Source organism: Grampus griseus (assembly GCF_964374135.1).
Source record: "Grampus griseus genome assembly, chromosome: 9".
Classification (NCBI taxonomy): Eukaryota; Metazoa; Chordata; class Mammalia; order Artiodactyla; family Delphinidae; genus Grampus; species Grampus griseus.
In genome coordinates, this window is record NC_139003.1 from 26,912,825 (window position 1) to 26,933,016 (window position 20,192).

The following is a 20,192-nucleotide window of genomic DNA, read 5'->3' on the forward strand; positions in this document are numbered from 1 at the left end:
TCTAAGTAGATCATTTCCAGTAGAAGGAAATCCTGTCAGTTGAAACAGTGGCTCTCAAGAGAACACATGCATAAGTGATTGTACATAGAACATAATATCAGAAAGAGGAAATTGCCCAAGACTGTTTTATCCTAAGTGTCTCCATTACTTTGGTGATCAAGAGAAGATAATTGAAGATTAGCAACATGTATTAATAGCTGAAGTATGCATGGGATGTGTTATCCCATTTATTCCTCAGAATAATTCACTAAGGTAGGAATTATATTAACAAATTTCACTTGAGAAAATGGGGAATATGAATAACTTGCCCAGAGTCACACAACCAGATGGAGAGTGAAACAATGATTCAAATCAGATTCAAACTGACTCTAAAACCACTACTCAAAACTCATATGTGGGGACCAAAATAGCGATAGCACTTCCAGGTCCCTTAAATATCATTTATTTTTAAAATTTTTAGTAATGATTTTTGCTTGCTAAAGACACCAACTGCATTTTTATTAACATGGCTCTCCAGTTTCTAGATCTAGAGCAATGTCAGCCTCGGCAAGCATGAGTACTATCCTGAAGCCTTTTGCTGTATTTAGATCACCAGCCTCTGTGAGGGAGGGACTCACGGTGGGTGAGAAAGGCGCCATATTGGAATAGATGTCTTTGCAGTGACTACAGCTCCCCTTGCCTCAGTTCCTGCGCTCTTCTGTTAAGACACATCAGTGACTGGTTCTGCACTCATCGAGCCCAGGCATGGAGAAGAAGCCTGAAGAAGAAGTTTGAACCTAAGGCTGGAACAGGAATTCTGCATTTGGTCCCCTTTGGTGGACCAGGTGACCAGGTCACACCCTGAGGTGAGCCCATTTGTTAAATCAGATAACCGCATAGGAATCTGTCCTTAAATTTAAGTTGCTAGCTGGAAAACCAGTCTTTGAAATCAATAATTTAATATTTATACTTTTATGTATCTATGTTCATATGAAGACTAAAATATATTCGTTTTAGGTTAAATACAACTTAAACATTCCAGTAAGGAAGAAGAATGCATTGATTTCACTCCTGGATCTGGTTTCTTAGCCAAATCGGAGCCAAATGAAGTAATACGTTTCCTGTTTATGTTAAGTGACACACGTGTCTACTTACAATACCTCTCAATGGATTTCATGTGAGAAAAAGATTGTTGTAAGTTTCATCTCTTCCCTAAGTGACGACTCTAGAGGCCAAACTTCATTCCCTTTAAACTCAGTTATCTCACAACTGAATGCTTTGATAACCTGCAGAAACCAGCAGATACAATGTGATTAGGGAGCCAGAAAAAGAGGAAACCGCAGAGCAGCCGTCAGCCATCCTCATTTCTCTGCAATCAGCCCCTTCGTATCCCTGATAACAATGACAGGAGAATCTCTTCGCCAGCACTGCCAGGTCTGTATCAGATGCTTTGCCTTTCACAGTAAATTCTCCATCCTCGGAGGCCTCTATGTGGTAACTTGCAGGGTTCAAGTGAAGGTAATCGGGCGTTTTCCACACCTTCCTTACGCATCTCCCATTATTCCTGCAGAGGTGAGAGCTGCACACCTCAGCGGCTCTGGTCACGTTGACTATGTAGCTCCCTAAATCAGAACTGACAAACTGCTTCACCTTTGTACAGTTGCCCTAGAAAGGTAGAAACAAACGGGATTTAGTGCTTTTTCTGGTACTGGTAGGGTTAGAGCATCTAGATCCACAAGGCAGCTCTTTGGACTTGATTGAAACTTAATGGCTTTGTTCCAGCCCATGAACTCTTAGGTTCAAGTGCTGTAATACAGGGGACCCAGATCAGCAAAATGAGAGGTGGTTGCGACAGGAGATGGAGAATATGTTACCATAGGCTATCTGAACTTGCAAATGGGCCCCAGCCTCAGCATATATGACCTTGCCTTCTTTCAGTTTACATCCTTTATTTCCTCCTTCTAGATCACAAGTTAATGGGTGTGAGAAAAAGAGGAACAAACCCAAATTGAGAAATCGTGCCAGAGTTGCTGTCCTCTGGCCACCTTTCAGGTGTGTGTGTCTTTCAGGCTTGTGTTAGAACCTGAATCATCATGTTCTACCAAATTGTTGTTGACTGTCAGCCTGAGCCTTCTGGATTTTCCTGTTAATTATGCTCAAATACCGACTGCCCTGGGATCTAGCCCCCTCTAAACAATTCAAAGACAGGAAAGCCTGGAAGGCTGACCAGGTCATTTGTGTGTGGTTCCTATTGTGTGTTCTAAACAGAGGCCACCTGGTTGTGCACTCAGCTTCCTGAGGATGCTCTTCTCAGGAGCCACATGGGCTGGAGGGGAAATGTCGCACCTGGAGACTCAGGTACTGATCCTCAGTTTCTACCTAATTCTCATGTGTGGACAGAGGAGACTTTTTAACTTTATATTGTCACAAACAGTTTCATGAAAAATGTCTTGGTAGCAACAAATTGAGCCTGTGAAATTCTAAGAAAAATATCAGATCACCATGAACTTGCAAAAAATTCAATTTAACAAAAAGCATTGAGGGCTTCCCTGGTTGCAGAGTGATTAAGAATCCGCCTGCCAGTGCAGGGGGCACGGGTTCAAGCCCTGGTCTGGGAAGATCCCACATGCCGCAGAGCAACTAAGTTCATGCGCCACAACTACTGAGCCTGAGCTCTAGAGCCTGCGAGTCAAAACTACTGAGCCTACACGCCACAACTGCTGACGCCTGCACGCCTAGAGCCCATGCTCTGCAACAAGAGAAGCCACCACAATGAGAAGCCTGTGCACCACAACGAAGAGTAGCCCCTGCTCGCCGCAACTAGAGAAAACCCATATGCAGCAACAAAGACCCAACACAGCAATAAATAAATAAATAAAAGCATTGAGGATACAAGTATTATAATTCAAGGCAAAATGCAGTACACTATAGGGATATAAACAAACAACATCTGGAAATACAGAAGAGATTGTGATTAATGTGGATTGGAGAAAAGTAGGAAGACTTCTTGGAGTAGATAGTGTTTGAGCGGGAAGAAATTCAAAGAGACATAACTCATATTTTAAATGCTATTAATTTTCAGCTAATTTCTCCATAGAAGAAAAATAAGTTCAATATAGATATTAAAAATTACCATCTGATTCCATTTCTCTAAATATGATATCATACATTTTATGTAATGGCTAAATGCAAGGGCTCCAAAGTCATACCATCTGTGGTTAGTGCCAGCTCCACCACTAGCTAGCCTAACTGTTACCCTAGTTAGATTTCCTTTCTTGTTTCCTCATCTATAAATGAGGATGCTAGTCCCTACCTCATAAGGGTTATTATGATCAGGAAGTGAGCAAATCCGAAACCAAAAGGCACTTAGCACAATCCTAGCATAGAGTAAATATTCAACAATCGTCAGTATTATGATTACTATCTGAACCAAAGCTAATCTTCATGGAGCTCCTTCTATGTATCAGGTGCTGATTTGGACTTTAATTCTAAAGCCGGTTTACTATGGGAGACCTGAGAGCTCTGATTAGAGTAAGTTCTATAGGAAAACAGAGCAAATAATGTAAATATTGTAATATTAACTATACCGCCAAGGTACTGTCTTACCTCAGATGAAGTCAAATTCATGTCTCCCCAGATAACGATGCCTGCAGCTCCCAAGGCAGCACTTTCTCCAATAGTACTGATTAGGTCTTGCTAGAATGAAGAGAGTTCATTACACTGTATTGAACAACCTGCCAGGGATTAGGATTGGAGGCTAAATTCAATATAATACATGAAACTATTCTCCAGTTTCTTAGAGTAAAGCAAATGTTAAATGAACTGGGGCTCAGAAATTTCACTCTATAATCATATAAAAACATATTAAATACATATTTTTAAACTTATATTTTGCCAAACAGGACATTACTTTTAAACAATTAGCCTGTAAATAGCCACTAAAAGTTGTTTAATTGAAGTTAGCTAGGAGTATACACATACAAACCAGCTATGAGTATACGACCTGGAAACAGAATCCAAAAGTTTTCCTTCTCTAAATGTGACGACTGCCTTGCATTCATCTTAGCCAAGTTCCCTTCCCAGTATGCAACACTCTCCTGAGAACTTTGCCTCTGCAGTGACTTGGAAGGCTTTTGGGTCATTTGGATTCCCAGGATAGGCAAAGGAGCACAGTGTTAAGGGCCCCGCGGGATCCGATTTGATCCAGCCCTTATATTTGGTCCCTGAAATTATTTGTATTTAAGTTTAAACTACCTGATTTAATTGGCTTTACTTATGATTCTTCCAGTCACGGTAAGGCTGCCGGGATTTTTCTCAATATGGTTAAGATAGATGAAAACTAAATTTCAGCAGGGAGAATTTTGGTTTTGTAATCCTAAAGGATTATTGTTTTAGTGTTTAAAGATTAACATGAATCTAGGTCATTTCAGAGGGAAATTAAAAGTTGAATGTGTGCAGTTGGTTTCCTAAATAAAGTTTCTGCAGTTGATTTTCTAAATAAGTTTCTTATTTTTTTTTAAATAAATTTATTTATTTACTTATGGCTGTGTTGGGTCTTCGTTGCTGTGCGTGGGCTTTCTCTGGTTGCGGTGAGCCAGGGCTACTCTTCGTTGAGGTGCGCAGGCTTCTTATTGCGGTGGCTTCTCTTGTTGCAGAGCACGGGATCTAGGCGCACGGACTTCAGTAGTTGTGGCACATGGGCTCAGTAGTTGTGGCTCGTGAGCTCTAGAGCACAAGGCTCAGTAGTTGTGGCGCACGGGCTTAATTGCTCCGTGGCAGGTGGGATCTTACAGGTTATTGATCCATATTCAGTAAGTACGGAAACTACAGATGTTTGTGGTAAAAGCCACAGCTTCTGAGGTTGATATCAGGAGGGAACGTTAGTTTCTTTCCAACGTGTCCTTTAGCGTCATTATCAAAGAGAGTTTATTGGGACTGATTCAAAATGGCAAGTCTTCTAGCATGTGTTGACTAGAGGTAAGGAGTCACTAGCAGATATTTAGGCAAATTCCTCTAACAAATTAGCCCACCGTCACCTAGCTGAGAGCAGGGTGCTGGATGAAACACAGAACAGCTATGCTTGGGGAGCCAAAAAATCAGGGTACTACTCAGTGAGGGAAGTCACAGGTAAGATGTCACTAGGAGTAAATTGGGACCACCTGAGCGCATAAGCCACATGAATGGAGAAATAAAGGAAGAGCACCTGATGTAATAGCAACACATCTTCCAGGTCCCAGCCTGGTGTAAGGGAGCCTTGCCCTACCCATGATTCTTGGCTCAAATCAAGGTTTTGGAAGTTAAGAGTAGGAGCACCCAGAGGACTCATTCTTTACCCTTGGGTTTCAGTCCCTGAAGCTTTACCACAGTGCGTGTAAGTAAGGAGCCCACTGTGGGGGGCTGGAGCATCACTAATGTGCTCCCTTTGTGTGTTATCAGAGGGAATATGAATTAATTACAGGGGAAAACATCTTTAAACCTATAGTCAAGAAAACCCCTTTCATTATTTTTTAAAAGCATTGTATCAACAATATCTAAATTGCATTTATATATGTGGTATAGGCAACCTACTGTGTGAAATGAGGCTTTATAGCCCGCATATGATTCCCCCAAGCTATGGTTGCTGACTGAAATTTCATTCTTACATATTCCCCTTTCAAGTTTAAGACTCTGATACTTGTTAAAAAGTGTTATCTATACCACATATATTTCTGTAGTGCTTTAAATGTTCATTTTTATCTTCTTATTTGGTTTTCATAATATTTCTCCTAAGTAGATAAGGCAGGTAATATTGTGCCATTTTGTAGATTAAGACAATGAGGCACTGAGGTCTGGAGAGGTTGAGAGATTTGGTACTTATTGGTAAGTTGTTTTTCTAATCTTAATTATATGCGTGTGTACGCACACAAACATTTTAAAATGCAGATATCTTTGGGAAGGCAGAAATGGAAGCCATTACTAGTATTTACAATTTGGTATAAGTGAATATCACGTTTTAAAAAGTTTGTGGGCAGGTTTTTATTGAGGATGGAATAAAATGGTGGTTTGATGGTGTAAAATATGTGGAAATGCCTTGCCTTTCAGAAAGTTTACAGAATGATACCACGAGACTAACAAAGAAAATTGTTTCTAGGTGAGACCCTAACTGTTGTTCCTTCTTCCCTTAGAGGGAACAGAAATGTTTCTGAGGCTGTAGCTGTTCAAGAAGGAGCTTACCGTTGGCTTGCAGAATGTGCAGAAGGCACCAGTAGTTTAAACTAATCTATTGAAATGAACACTTTGTCCTTTAAAGTTGATTGTTTCTTCCAAAAGTAAATTTGTTATCACTAAAGAAAGGAACTTGTTTGAGCCAAACACAGAAAAGCAAAAGAAGTTTCATAGAGGAAGGTGGTATTTAACTTTCAATTCTAGAGTCAAGACTATTTTATAAAGATGTAGATAACTTTTTTACACCTTCCAAATAGTGTTAGTTTCCTACCATTCTCAATCAGTTGTTCCTGATTTTTCTGGGTAGTATTAATATCAGTTCACAAGACAGAATTTTTTTTTTTTTTTTTTTTTTTTTTTTGCGGTATGCGGGCCCCTCACCGCTGTGGCTTCTCCCATTGCGGAGCACAGGCTCTGGACGCACAGGCTCAGTGGCCATGGCTCATGGGCCCAGCCGCTCCGCGGCATGTGCGATCTTCCCAGACCGGGGCACGAACCCGTGTCCCCTGCATTGGCAGGTGGACTCTCAACCACTGCGCCACCAGGGAAGCCCCACAAGACAGAATTTTTATCTTTACTCATCTCATCAGTGGCCTCAGAGGCACAGCATTTACCAAATCCTGATGCATTTGTGTCATTTCTCCCTCTGAGGAGTAAGCTCTACTCTCTGTCTGCTCCACAGATACCTACTGCTCATGGTAGAGTCCTCACTGGGGTGTTTCCTGAGTCTCCTTTGGATACTTCATACTCAGAACATCTTTATATTTTGATACATGCTGGCAAATTGAAACTTGTTATAGTGGAGAAAAAAGAAAGGTGATCAACCCCTAGTGTGCAGCAATATCTTAAAATACCTCTGCATCACAAATGTGAAGGTCTGAACAAGGCTCAAGTCTATTCATAATCACACATAATTATCCAAGTCCAAAGGTTAGAGTAGCATCTTTGAAATTTTTGTCTCTACAAGTTTCCATTTCAGTGACTAGAGTAGTAAAGGGAAAGTAAGGGAGAGAAAATTGGGCTGAAAGTTCATCTATCTTAAAAGCTACACTCACAGTTTGTGTGAGGTCTTTGGCTGCATATATGACTTAAGTAAAATAAACAGAATAAAACTTCTATATGTAAGTTTTAACCTAGGGTTATGAAACCATCTACTAGTGATGAATTTACTATTGAATTTAGAAACTCACACCACTCTTACCAACTTTCCCCTAATTGTGGTCATAGAGACAAGAATAAACCAGATGGTTAAATCTATAGGGGTCACCTACTTTTAGCAGATTTGTAACTCCCTTATTCCTTAAAAAATTATTTTTAATTGTGTGAAAAAAACACATAAAATTTACTATCTTAGGTATTTCTGAGTATATTCATGTTGTTGTGCCTCCCTTATATCTTTTATAAAACCTGCTATTGTGCCTTAAAAAGAAAACACTATTTTCCTCTTAAGATTTTTTTTTTTTTTTTTTTTTCGGTACGCGGGCCTCTCACTGTTGTGGCCTCTCCCGTTGCGGAGCACGGGCTCCAGACGCGCAGGCTCCAGACGCGCAGGCTCAGCGGCCATGGCTCACGGGCCCAGCCTCTCCGCAGCATGTGGGATCTTCCCGGACTGGGGCACGAACCCGCGTCCCCTGCATCGGCAGGCGGACTCTCAACCAACCACTGCGCCACCAGGGAAGCCCTCCTCTTAAGATTTTTAACAATGAGGCCAGCAGCAGAAATGTCTACAATTCTACTTCCACACGTATGAGCAAACTACTCCATTTTAAAACCTCCTCTCTGTTTTCCCAACCTGTTCACCCCCAATTGTTTCAGTAACCTTCGCAAGAGGCCAGTTGTAAGGGAACACAATCAAGGTTGGGGAGCGGGAAGTAGTTGCTGACATTGCACTTTAACCCCTTCCCTCCTTACTTTGCTCCTTGAAAGACAAATAATAAATGAGATAATCAAAATTCAGTCTGTACAAATGAAGAATCTGAGTGATTGACTACTCATAGGAAGAATTATGCTCCTATCTAATGGACCACTATTCTGGAATCCTTTAAAGAACATAATTAGCAAAGAAATGTCTCTTTTAGAGATAAGAGGAAATCTCCTTATCTTTGTCAAGGGGTATCTTTCTTACCTTAGAAAGAAAAAATAAAGGTTGGTCTGTGTAGCCTAACCTTGTGTAGACGAACACAGGCAGAGCATAATCATGGGACGTCATGGTGGAGATCCTCAAGGATTCATGCACCCGAAATTGCGAGAAACGCAAAATGTTTTTGCGGTCTCCAAGAGATTTCCTGACACCGATAGAAGGATATAAAGCAGCACTGCTGTTCCAGAGCCAAGAGAGCTCATTGTTCCTCAAAACTTCTTCTTCTGGGCATGACCCAGTATAGTTTGGGGCATAAACATTATAATTGTGGCAATCAGGATATAAATAGTAACCCCAAAGGCCCTTGGGTCTGCTCTTAATTCCCAGTTCGATGGTTTCCTTCATAAAAGCTTTTGCACTTTCTTCAAAGGTTGCTTTGGCTAAATATTCAATATCAGCAGCTGATACATTCTCTTGCATCTCAGAAATAAGCTTTCTTGATTTCTGTCTGTAGACATCTTTTGTGTTCCAGTTCCTGGCCCACTGGGGTCGCCAATATTCCCAGTCTATAACGGCAAGTCCACTGAAATCTTCAGAAGGGATGTAATAATTAATATCTTGGTCAGCTTTTTCCAGATGTACCTGCAAACTTATGTTCTGGGGGAGACCCCCATTAATGGGAACTCCCTGGGATGTATACCATGGATAGTATCCCAGTCTGTTGACATAAAATATAGTGACATTTTGCCCCCTGGCCCTGGCCAGTGGACTTCCAATCACCTGAAACATTTTCAAATTTAGTCTTAAATTATATTTTATCAAGCACTGATCTGTTGGAGCATTCCAGGCAGCTATAAAAGGTTTCCTTTGATAAATTGGAAGTTGGGCAGGTTTTAGGGAAGAGATAGACTTCAGAATGAAAAGTATGGGCAGCCATGATGTGAGATGTATTGGTTGAACAACACAAAACCTTAGTTGTCCTTCAGATAATGGTTTCATGATAAGATAAAAATCTTCTCTTCTGCTTTAATGCACTCTGGAAGACCTGAGGAGAGATTCAATTTTCTGTTAACGATAATTTTGAGGAAAAAGAGTCAAATGTTGGCTGGATATTATTATAGTTCTTATCTATTTACATCTTTAAGTACATTTTAGTTAAAGGTCTTAAAGATCCCTATAAATAAATTGAGATAGAAGTGAGTGCAGTGACCTAACTTCTATTCAGGGGGAAGCAATGCAACTCAACAAACATCATGGAGCATCAGATGCTGTGTCCAGAATACAAAATGAATAAGATGTGGTCCTTGCCCTCAAAAAAGCTCATGATCAAATAAAGATGTAAAAGAGTATTCACTACCATTTTGGAAAACTCATGAAATCCCAGGCTCAGTGCTTACTTCCTGAATAAATATTTATCTCATTTAATTTTGTAATACCTTTTTATTATTTCATTCAATAAGCCAAATGTCTGGTTGCTTTCCCAGGCTTCCTTGCCGCTAGGGTACTTGTATGTGACCACGGACAGGACAATTAGATGCAGCCCACTCTAGACTTTGAATTGAGATCTTGGGAATCAAAGTGGCTAAAAGGTGGTGGTGCCCGTGATAACAGAAATTCCAGAAATGCCGGGAGTGGCAGTGCCTGTCAGGGCACCCACAATCTGATACCCATGGTGTTGATGTTAAGTGGCAGCATTGCCCTCATGGAACAGCACTCTTCTGTGCAGACCAGAGAGGTTTTGTTTTGGTTGCTTACAACCAGGAACTCTGACAGAGATGCTTTCCATGCAGTCTGTGGCTTGTGAGTACTTCCTCCAGCAAAGGTGATCACTGTGGGCAGCATGTTGTATGTAATTATCATTTTTTAACCACCAGGTGTCACCAGGCAAACCTTATAGCATTTCTCAGGCCTAGGACACAGAGGTAAACAAAAATTATAAGTAATCTGTAAAATTTTATTCAGTGACATTAAGAAGTCCTAAGTTATATATAAAATATTAGTTGGGGATATACACAAAATACCACTTTTTAAAGCTATGGAGGTAGATATTTTCCTCAGTCATTCACAGAATAAATATCTGTATCCTTCCACAATGCAAAGATGAGTAAGATTACTTAGTAACATGAAATCTACTGAACGTATAAATTATGGTTTGAAGAGAACAGTATTTTCAAGGGAGTATAATTTTATGAGTACAATAAGAATTGCGGTCCTCAAAACTGCCTCTTATCTTTGAATGTTTTTATCATATTCTGCCTCAGGGTAAGAAAAATGGATGTGCATAAGGTGTTCATTCATAGAAAAACATTTTTTCTTTGAATTTAAAATTCAGTTTATGTTAGAGAAGGCTACGTATGTATACAAAAAAAATCTATTCTCCCAGAACACTTCCTGCTTTGGGTTTCATGCAAAACATAGTTTTCCACTGATTATTGTTTCCCTTTTGGTTAGTCTCCTCATCACTGCCACAGAAAGTCCTCATTCATTTACTACAAAGTTACCAAGTGGTTCTGTTCTACTATCCTGGAACATTGTTATTCTCCTTTCTCCAGTAAATGGTAGGTGCACTTTCCACGGCAGGTGGCAGGCAGAGCTCCTGATAAAATGTGCAGGTGCACAACCAATACAGGCGAAATAAACAAGGGAAATCCAGTGCCTGTGTCTTCTATTTGCTGTATGCCTTGGGTTTCTGCTTCCCACGCAGGTTTGTCACGGCGTTGGTGCCCCATCTCTCACTCTCCTAGTTAAGCATGGCTTGCTGGGAGGAGAGTCCCTCGCTCTGCACCTCCCAGACAATCTTTTCAGTCCCCTGCCCCCGCTGCGCTATCATTAGCTGTGTGCTTCTCCCACCCTCTTTCCTTCACCAGGGAACCTCCGCAGGCCTGCCAATGGCTTCAGAATCCCTCTAAAACCCTTTCCGTCATCCTACCCAGGCCATCAAAATCCCCACTGCCAAGCTCTACCTGTATCTTGACTAGTTGTCACAGCATAACAATCTCTGAATTATCCACACTTAACCATGAGTCACCAGTAGCACTTTCCTTGTCTTTTTCCCTTCCCCACTCTCATAATCTTTCCAGGAAGTTTTGCTTTTTTAAACAAATCTCGAATTAGTGGGATTTTAGGAAGAATTGGCAGGATATTGGGGGTGGGTATGGCGAGGAGTTCAATCTGGATTTTTCCCCTAAAATTTTATCACCCAGTTTTCTCTTCTTAGGTTTGTTCTGAGAACATATATGAAAGACTAGTTCCCTTCCTCCAACTGGGAAACTTCCATGAAGACGTTTTGAAGGGCCCTGGATAAATGATTCCCAGCAAAGTGACACATCCGTGAAAGCCAGAGGGTAAAGGGAGGTAGATTTCTCCTCAGAACCAAGGCTTGGCCACCACTGCTTTGACCTTGGCTTCACAGCTCTGGACTTCTTCACCCACTGAGAAGAGAACGTGACACCCACAACAGGAAGTTGGGTACTGCCTTCCATTAAGCAGGCTTCAGACCTCATCGCAGTACAGCTACCCCTCCTGGTGGTGAAGGATGGTGAGGAAGACAAGGGGTCCCCTTGGGGGAGGAGGCCCTTCATGTACAGATACAAGAGTCTGCAGAGAAGTCTCTATCCCCTGCTTATTCCTATTTCCCCTCTCACTCCTTCCTCCGCAAAGTTTACTTGCTTGTGATACATTAAAACAAATCCCCCCCACCCCGATTTCAGAAGCTGACAGCACTCACAGCCAGGCCATGTTATTCTCCTATTAGACATAAACAGTCTCACAAAATGCCAACCTCAGGTTTATTCTCAGACTATAATAACATGAGATAAAACAAGACCACTTTTTCATTGTGTCTGAGCAGAAATAAAACGAAGATCACTGTGCTACCCACAGAACACCAAGCATCCCTCTCTTGCTAAATGAATGACTTCTGTTCTTTACCCACGTAGAAATGCCCCTGCTTTCTGACCACACCCAACCTGGAGAAAACCCCGGTTTTCTCAGACCCTCTGCCAAATCACCCAACTAAACCTAAATTCTGTAACAGGTTCTTTCTGACACCGTCTTACGGGAACACCTCACAGCTCCCTGTGGTGTGTGTCTTCCTTTTTTGCAACATGTCATTACCCAACTCATGGAACTGCAGGTGTGTTCCTGGTGGTCTTTGGGGAATTGGCACCTGGGTGAGAGCAAAGGTATTGAACACCTTCTACACATCAGGCTCCCATTCCAAGTACTAGGAGCAAAACAGATGTAAACACCTGCCCTCACAGAGCTTAAATCCTTTAAGGGGAGACAGACAATAAACAAGGTGAGTAAAATATACAGTACATTGGATGGCAGTAACAACAAAGAAAAGAATTAAGCAAGGATTCATTTTAGATGGGAAGGCCTCATTAATCTGAAAAGAAGTGATCTGAAAAGAAGATAAAGAGTAAGGCTGGAGGATGTCTGGGGAAGCATGGGGGGAAAGCAGGTGCAAAGGCCCTGTGGCAGGCACATGCCTGCCATGTTTAAGGAACTTCAAAGAAGCCAGTTACTAAGTAAAAGGGACAGAGAGGTAAGAGAGGGGGTCTTGTAGGGCCTTGTTGGGGCTATGGCTTTCACTCTAACTGAGATGGGAAGGAGTTGAGAGAGTTTGGAGAGAAGAATGACACTGTCTGATTTGGGCTTAACTGGATTTCACAGGCTGCTGTGTTGAGGCAAGCATGAAAGTGAAAGGGCACAAGAAAGAAGCAGCAGGAAGCCTGTAAGGAGGCTCTTGTCATAATCCAGGACAGAGATGACAGTGGCACGATCCAGTTATTTAGAAGAACTTCACAATATTTTTAATAATCACCAACACAGAAAAATAATAAGATTATAAACCTATAAATTAATCCTACTAATTTTGTTTTAATTTTGATTACAACTCTAAACTTCTGTTATACACAATGTAGTTTTTTTTTTCATACAGCATGGTGATTCTTACTAATCTTTAAGATTAGAGGGAATACTTTTGGGAGTATTCCCCAAAAACATACACGTTCATCTCTTAATATTAATGTATTAGTGGAAGGAATTAATTTTCCAAGTCTACAACTCTTCTGTTTCTTTTTTTCACGATATTGGGATTTGTTTTCAAAACCTTTAGGACTCCAAGTGTCTTACCCTAAATCCACAAGGGTTTAAAAAGGTATCCTGAAGGTCATTATCCCCATTTTTATTGGAAATTTAAAAACACAATGTTTTATTTCCAAACCTTTAAGGAAAGTACTGACTGAAGTGATATTTTGTTGCCAATAATAAATATATATGCATAATTTTTTTTTTATTTTTTTTTTTTCGGTACGCGGGCCTCTCACTGCTGTGGCCTCTCCTGCTGCGGAGCACAGGCTCCGCACACGCAGGCTCAGCGGCCATGGCTCACGGGCCCAGCCGCTCCGCGGCATGTGGGATCTTCCCGGACCGGGGCACGAACCCGCATCCCCTGAATCGGCAGGCGGACTCTCAACCACTGCGCCACCAGGGAAGCCCTATATGCATAAATATTTATCAGAATGGAAAATAGAGCGGAGCTGCTGAGTTCAACTCGACTCTGTAGAAACAATTGTTAACCTGCTTTCTCATAAAAGCTTATTAGAGAAAAGGCCAATTATAGGCTTCCATTTTTTTATCTGAAGAATGTTATTACCTTAGTCTGACTGTTAATGTCTTATCCTGATGGTTCTTAAGATCTTCTCTCATGAAATATCAATATTGTAAAAGCTGGCACTAAGTGTTCCAGCAGAAGAAAAAATATAGTTTAATGGATAGAGTTTTTCCCATACATTTTTCTTAAAAACTTGATGCCTATTGGTTTACAATATAATATACTATATGATAAGATTTCTTTAAGTTCCACAATTCATCATTAGGTACTAAGTTTTATTATAACTCTATTTCATGTCATAATCAAAGAACACTGATGTCCCTCCATCTGAACAAATTTTAGAACCACTGGACTACCTTGATTATACAAAACGGCTTCCCTTCCTAAAAATGAGCTTAAGTTTTGTAAGTATATAAAAATGACTATTTCAGTGTTCCTTGTGCTAATGGGAAATTCACTCTTCGGTGTGAAAGGCCACATTTCTTATGAAGCAAGAGCATTTTAAAACCTGAAAGAGAATGTAATTGTCTTTACATAAGCGTATATACTTAGTCTTTGTCAAAAAGTATTACTTCTCTTTTAGGACTTGAAATTTCTTGCAGCCAAGATCAACAGCTTCTAGGAAAAGCACACAAAGTCTTAGAACCACATTTTGAATAAAATGTTCCCTCTGTCAAACCATTTTTAACTAAGCTCCTTAAAATAACATTAGGTTGATTTGAATCCTCAGTTTTCTACTTGAAGTTTTTGAACTGTAAAGCCATCTAGTGGTCTGTGAAATGTTACTAAGGTTTTTTTCAATGTCCATAGTCAAGATTATAACTTAAAACACCCTCTAATCCCATAATATGACCCAAGCCACTGACCAGAAGAGCTGGGATACCAGGCAGGGTAAGCAGACAGAAACTAGGAAGCTGGGGGTGGGTGGTGGTGAGGCCGAACCTCAGGCCTAAGGACTACAAGGATATTTAAATAGGAGAGTTTGATCTGGGTTCTCTAGATACCAGATCTGAATGTCAGGGTACAGACTGGAGTGGAAGGGCAGGCACTTGAGAGGAAAAAGGTTGTGGCCAGGTCACATGGTTTTCTCTTAAGTAATCATGGCTTAATTTCAATTTCTGCCTTTGTCCTGACAGGAATAGCTTGGAATCTAGGATTGGCCTGGTTTTGTTAACAGCACCCATTCCTCTGTGGGAGCACGCATATTTTAGCAAGGTAGGAAATTTGAGCAAGGTGAAATGTGCAAGCACTGGCTGGAAACTCTCTGTAATGAAGAAAGAATAAAGAATAATGGTGCATTCCTGGTGGGAACAGAAGGCAGAAAATTTTTATCTGAGTGACAAATGCACAAAACCTTTCACCTGGAAATTCTGCTTCTGTGTTATTCATTGCAGCATTGCCTATCATTTCCAAGCTTGAAACAAATGTCTATCATTAAGGGACTGGTGAAATAAAGCATGGCTTTCCACACAATGGAATACTATGCAGCTGTAACAAAGAACGAGGTTGCCTTTCCATGTTGATATGGATATTCACCAGATATCATAATTATTCTTTAAAGTATATATTTGTTTTATGTATATGTCTGTACATATACTTAAAATTCTTAAAAAGCTAGATATGTATAGAATGCAGCCATTATTTTTCTAAGAAAGGGATATATATATATGTATGTGTATATATGTAATATATATATACAAATATATATATTACATATATATGTAAATATGTGATCTGTGCAGTAAGGAATATCTCTGGAAGAATTATGATTGCATTACTTGCCTCCAGGAAGAGGAACTTGTGGCTGAGGGAGAGAAACTGCAGGGGTAGGATGAGATTTGGGGGAGGAGGAAACTTCTGTTGGGATTTTGTACTATGTTGATGTAGCAGCTATTCAAAACCATTACTCAAATTTAAAAAAATGAATAAAATTCTTTGGAAAAGAAAGAAGATGTACATTGATTCTGACTATAAGGAATCTGGCATGGCTTCCTAAACAAGGTAACATCTGAGTTGATTTTACTACAAAGATCATTTTTTTATAAAGTTATTTGAGAAAATGGTATGCTTTTCTGCAACAGGGCAAGAAAAAGACCTTTTCAGGAAATAAGAGAGGTTTTATTTTTTGTAGTTGAAGTAAACACCATCAGCCAGAGATTTAAGTTACCACTCTATGCTGTCACGCGGATATTAAGAACTAAGTATAGGTTGTTTAATTATCTATGGTAAAGGAAAACTAACAGTGGTTAATGGTTTAGGAGATGTTCAGTAGGAACACAGAAGATAGGCCTAAAGAAATTGATTAGGGCTTCCCTGGTGGCGCAGTGGTTGAGAGTCCGCCTACCCGTGCAGGGGACAAGGGTTCGTGCCCCGGTCCGGGAGGATCTCACATGCCGCGGAGCGGCTGGGCCCGTGAGCCATGGCCTCTGAGCCTGCGCGTCTGGAGCCTGTGCTCCGCAACGGGAGAGGCCACAATAGTGGGAGGCCCGCGTACCGCAAAAAAAAAAAAAAAAAGAAAAGAAATTGATTAGTGTTATTATGCACCACAAAAGGCAGTGCACAATACCACTACATTACTTATTACAAGTGGGAAAATAGGCTGTAGGGTAATAGGCCTTCTCTGATTGCAAACAATGCAAAGCTCTAGCTATAACAGTAAAAGCATTTGGAGGGATTTGATATGAAAAAAATGCTTTGATCATTCTTTTTATTTCCTTGCCTATACGTTAATTTTGGTGATTTATCCAACTAATTTTAAATAACTCAGGAAGTTGCATTTTACCCATTCAACTTCAGATCATTTTTTCTTGTGTTTTCTTAAACACTTCAATTCCAGTGTATTTTATCCAATAGTACCTTTCTGACAGAAATTAACTTCTGACTTCTTTTTTTAATTCTTCAATGTTTATGGCATTATTTTTATTTTTTATTCTTCCTCACACTTCCCTATTATAAACCCTTTCTCAAATCATATTTCTTTCTTTGAGTTCTATCCAACTACTCTCGTGTGTTTACAACACAAAATAAGGAGATCTCAGTGCAATATAACAGAAGCCAGTATGAAGCAGAGGTTACTGGAAAAAGCACACTGGAAAAAGTTTCATTGTCTCACCTATTCAATTTTTATTTATATTGTTTTAATTTGCCTTTATAGCATATCACAATACTGTCTTTTGGGGGGGCAGCAAGGGTATGATGATAAATGATAGCATTTTATATATGCAAATATAGTACTGACATCTATCCCCTGTCTATGAGCTGAAATCTCAGTTTTTCAAAATTATACTTGTGAACTTAAATTCCACTTTTTAAATTTATGAATATAGGATATAATCTTGCCCACCACCCCTTCCTCCACACCCCTCTGCAACTTTATAGCCCTCTGGCTGACATTTTCATAAAAGACAGATTTTCTAACCAAGATGGCAATCCCTCTGAATTGGATTGCTCTCTGGACATCTCACCACTATGGTCTCGCTTCCTGATACTCAGTTGATTCATGCCTGAGTTTGCAGTGCCCTTTGGCATTGCAACTAATGTTCCCTACCTAAAATATCCCTTTCAACCTTCAGTAAACTTGGTTATAAACTGTCAAACCCATTACAATTAAGCAATCTGAAAAGACTGTGGCACATAAAAAATTAAGAGCTGGCAAAATTATGTTTGCATGTACTTTTCTTCACTTTTCAGGTTTGGATCTAGGTATGCTTAGCTACCTAGATATCTCATATCTCCTTCTAAGTCTCTAGGCTTCCACTTCAGGTACACCTGCTGGATGTATGATAAAATTTTTGATGTTGCAAGTGAATGTGCTGGCCAGCCTGAGCTCCACCAGGTTTTAATAACAAATAGTATGTATTATCGTGTAACCAAGGAATTATGCTTTATTTTTTAAAAATTTTAATAAACTGTTGAAACACGAAATATAGTAGCTAACTAGTCATTAATTTGTATGAATTTGGAAAAGATCATTACTTGATCTCTACTTTGGTTGCCCTTTCACATGATATGAGAGGTGTGTTGTACTTGGATATTAGTAAAGAAAGTTGAGTTTCTGCATTAATTATAGTAGCATATACTAACCATAAATGTGAAGTAAATGCTTTTTCATACAATGAATTTTTAGTTCCTTAAAAAGTTTACTCGTTCATGACCATTAATTCCATGCAGTTTAATTATACAAACAATATAACTTGAAAATATTTTGAAATAGATTTTGGTTTCCAAATGTAACCTTGACAGAATCTCTTAATACAATAAGGAAATCTGGAAATGTTCCAGTCATGGGTTCTGGGTTGGACTAAGGATGCACCAAGGTTGTTCTGGGATACCGATGATAAAGGCAGAGCAATTCCAGCCTAGGACAGTAGACAATTCTTGAACCACCCAATATAATGCATCTAAGAAACAGTGTTCCTTGAAGAGTGGAATTTGTTTTTTTTTTCAAGTATACTTGATAAGAGGGAACATGGGATATATTCATTTGGATCTATTATGAACATTGGACCAATGCTTAGGTGAAAAGCTTCCCTCTGTGAAAAAGACAACTGGAGATTGTTCCTGTTAGAAATTCATAGCAACTGCAAGTCTATTATATGTAGAAAAATTCAAGGATGTGCTAACCTAAGGAGAACTAGATTTCAACAAACAAGTAATTATAGATGATGATGTAAATATAACTATAACTTTAATTACTGAATTTGCTAAAGTTTTTCCCAAGAAAGAGTCAGGTTCCCATAGAAGTTTATTGCTAAGAAAATATGGTACATATTATGATTCTCAAAAACATTATAAAGGACATGAATCCTGAATCTCTGCACGTGAGTTTTTTATAAATTGTTATTTTTAAAAATTTCCTTAACTTTACCATTTAACACCTTTTCAACTCTTTGCTCCTGACTCTACCTAAACACTAAGAATCTATGAATAAATACTTCAACAAGGAACCTTGTTTCTGTCATCAAACTGAATTCAAATTTACAGACAAGGCTGAAATAAATCATGTGACTAAACTCTCTTAAGTAAATCTACAATATAAGTATTTATTAGTAATATGAATATCTTAATTAGTAATGGCTCTAGATTAAAGATTGTTGTTCAGGAGCTGGCCATGAAGGAGTTAGAGATAATCAAGTTTCATTGCCTAAGCTATGTTATTCAACTCATAATTTTTCAAAAAGTTCACTTTACCTTTGGTGTATGTAGCCACCAAAGTAGATAGCTTTTTTCTCCGTCTTTAGGCTATTTCTTGACTTTAAGATGTACTCTCTCCAATGGATTAAATGATTTAAGATTTGTCTTTCTCATATTGTTTTGGTAGTTGTTATTTCTTTTCTGGAAAATCTAAATCTAACTATCTTTATGTATATATATGTTTACATCCTCCTCCCAATTACTGATTTTGTTATTTGAAGTGCCTGTTGATTTTCATCTCTGAATATTCAGTCCCTTTATTAGTATTTGGAAAGAAAATTTAAAACATATTTTATGACCAAAAAAATAACCATCTTCTGAACCATTTTAAATGTCATATGTTTCCTAAAAACTGCAATACTTGTTCCAAATAACAGCCCTCTAATACTATCCAATACAGTAGGTATGATAACTATGTAACGTATCTTCTAAAATACATTTTATTAACGATCATGCAAAAATAAAATCTTTATCAAATAAAGAAATATACTTATATGTAAAGAAAACCATTTAGGTATATAAAGTTAGCTTGAGGGACTCTGCACAGCTATCAGTTATAAAAAATATTAAAATTGTGGGTCTCTCATAAAGCCATATGTTCTATGGCTTATCTACAGTTAGTTTACTAACCTGCTTCAAGGAATACATTCTGATGCTATTGTATTAAGGATTAAGTATTAGGTTATGATAACACAATATACTGCAAAAAGCTGTTTTTCAGAGAAATTGTTCATATAGAAGAGAAATGAAACAAGTCTCAAATACATATTAATGTAAGAATCATCCTCAAATACAAATTTATAATAAAAAATGAACTGGAATTTAAGTTATATCTGTCAGCGACAAATGTACTTTTTACAATGTTAGGTTCATAAAAGCAAGTTCACATTTTGAAAGATAACTGAATTTGGAAACTAAATAAAATAAGTTAGGACAGAAAAGAAATCAGGATATTCCAAGAAATGAAACAAAACTAGTTTTCTTCTAACAAACTCCTCTGAGAAAGCATGTTTCTAAAAACAGTCCTCAAAAAATTTTCAAACAAAACAAAAAGTGTATTTTACCTTTGCTTTTGTTTGCTGCCCGTCCTTTAGTCACCTGATGCAAGCAGAGGTT

The 20,192-nt window shown here is 39.0% G+C and overlaps 1 protein-coding gene across 1 annotated transcript; it reads right to left on the bottom strand.

Annotated features, from left to right (window-relative positions):
- Positions 1-1,242: 1,242 nt before the first annotated feature.
- Positions 1,243-9,268, bottom strand: HYAL4 (hyaluronidase 4; the record flags this gene model as incomplete). Its single annotated transcript, XM_082662190.1, has 3 exons — positions 8,309-9,268; positions 3,586-3,675; positions 1,243-1,644 (listed from the first exon to the last, which is right to left on the bottom strand). The coding sequence occupies exons 1-3, from the start codon at positions 9,260-9,262 to the stop codon at positions 1,243-1,245; spliced, it is 1,446 nt and encodes a 481-aa protein (XP_082518316.1). The 5' UTR covers positions 9,263-9,268.
- Positions 9,269-20,192: the final 10,924 nt, after the last annotated feature.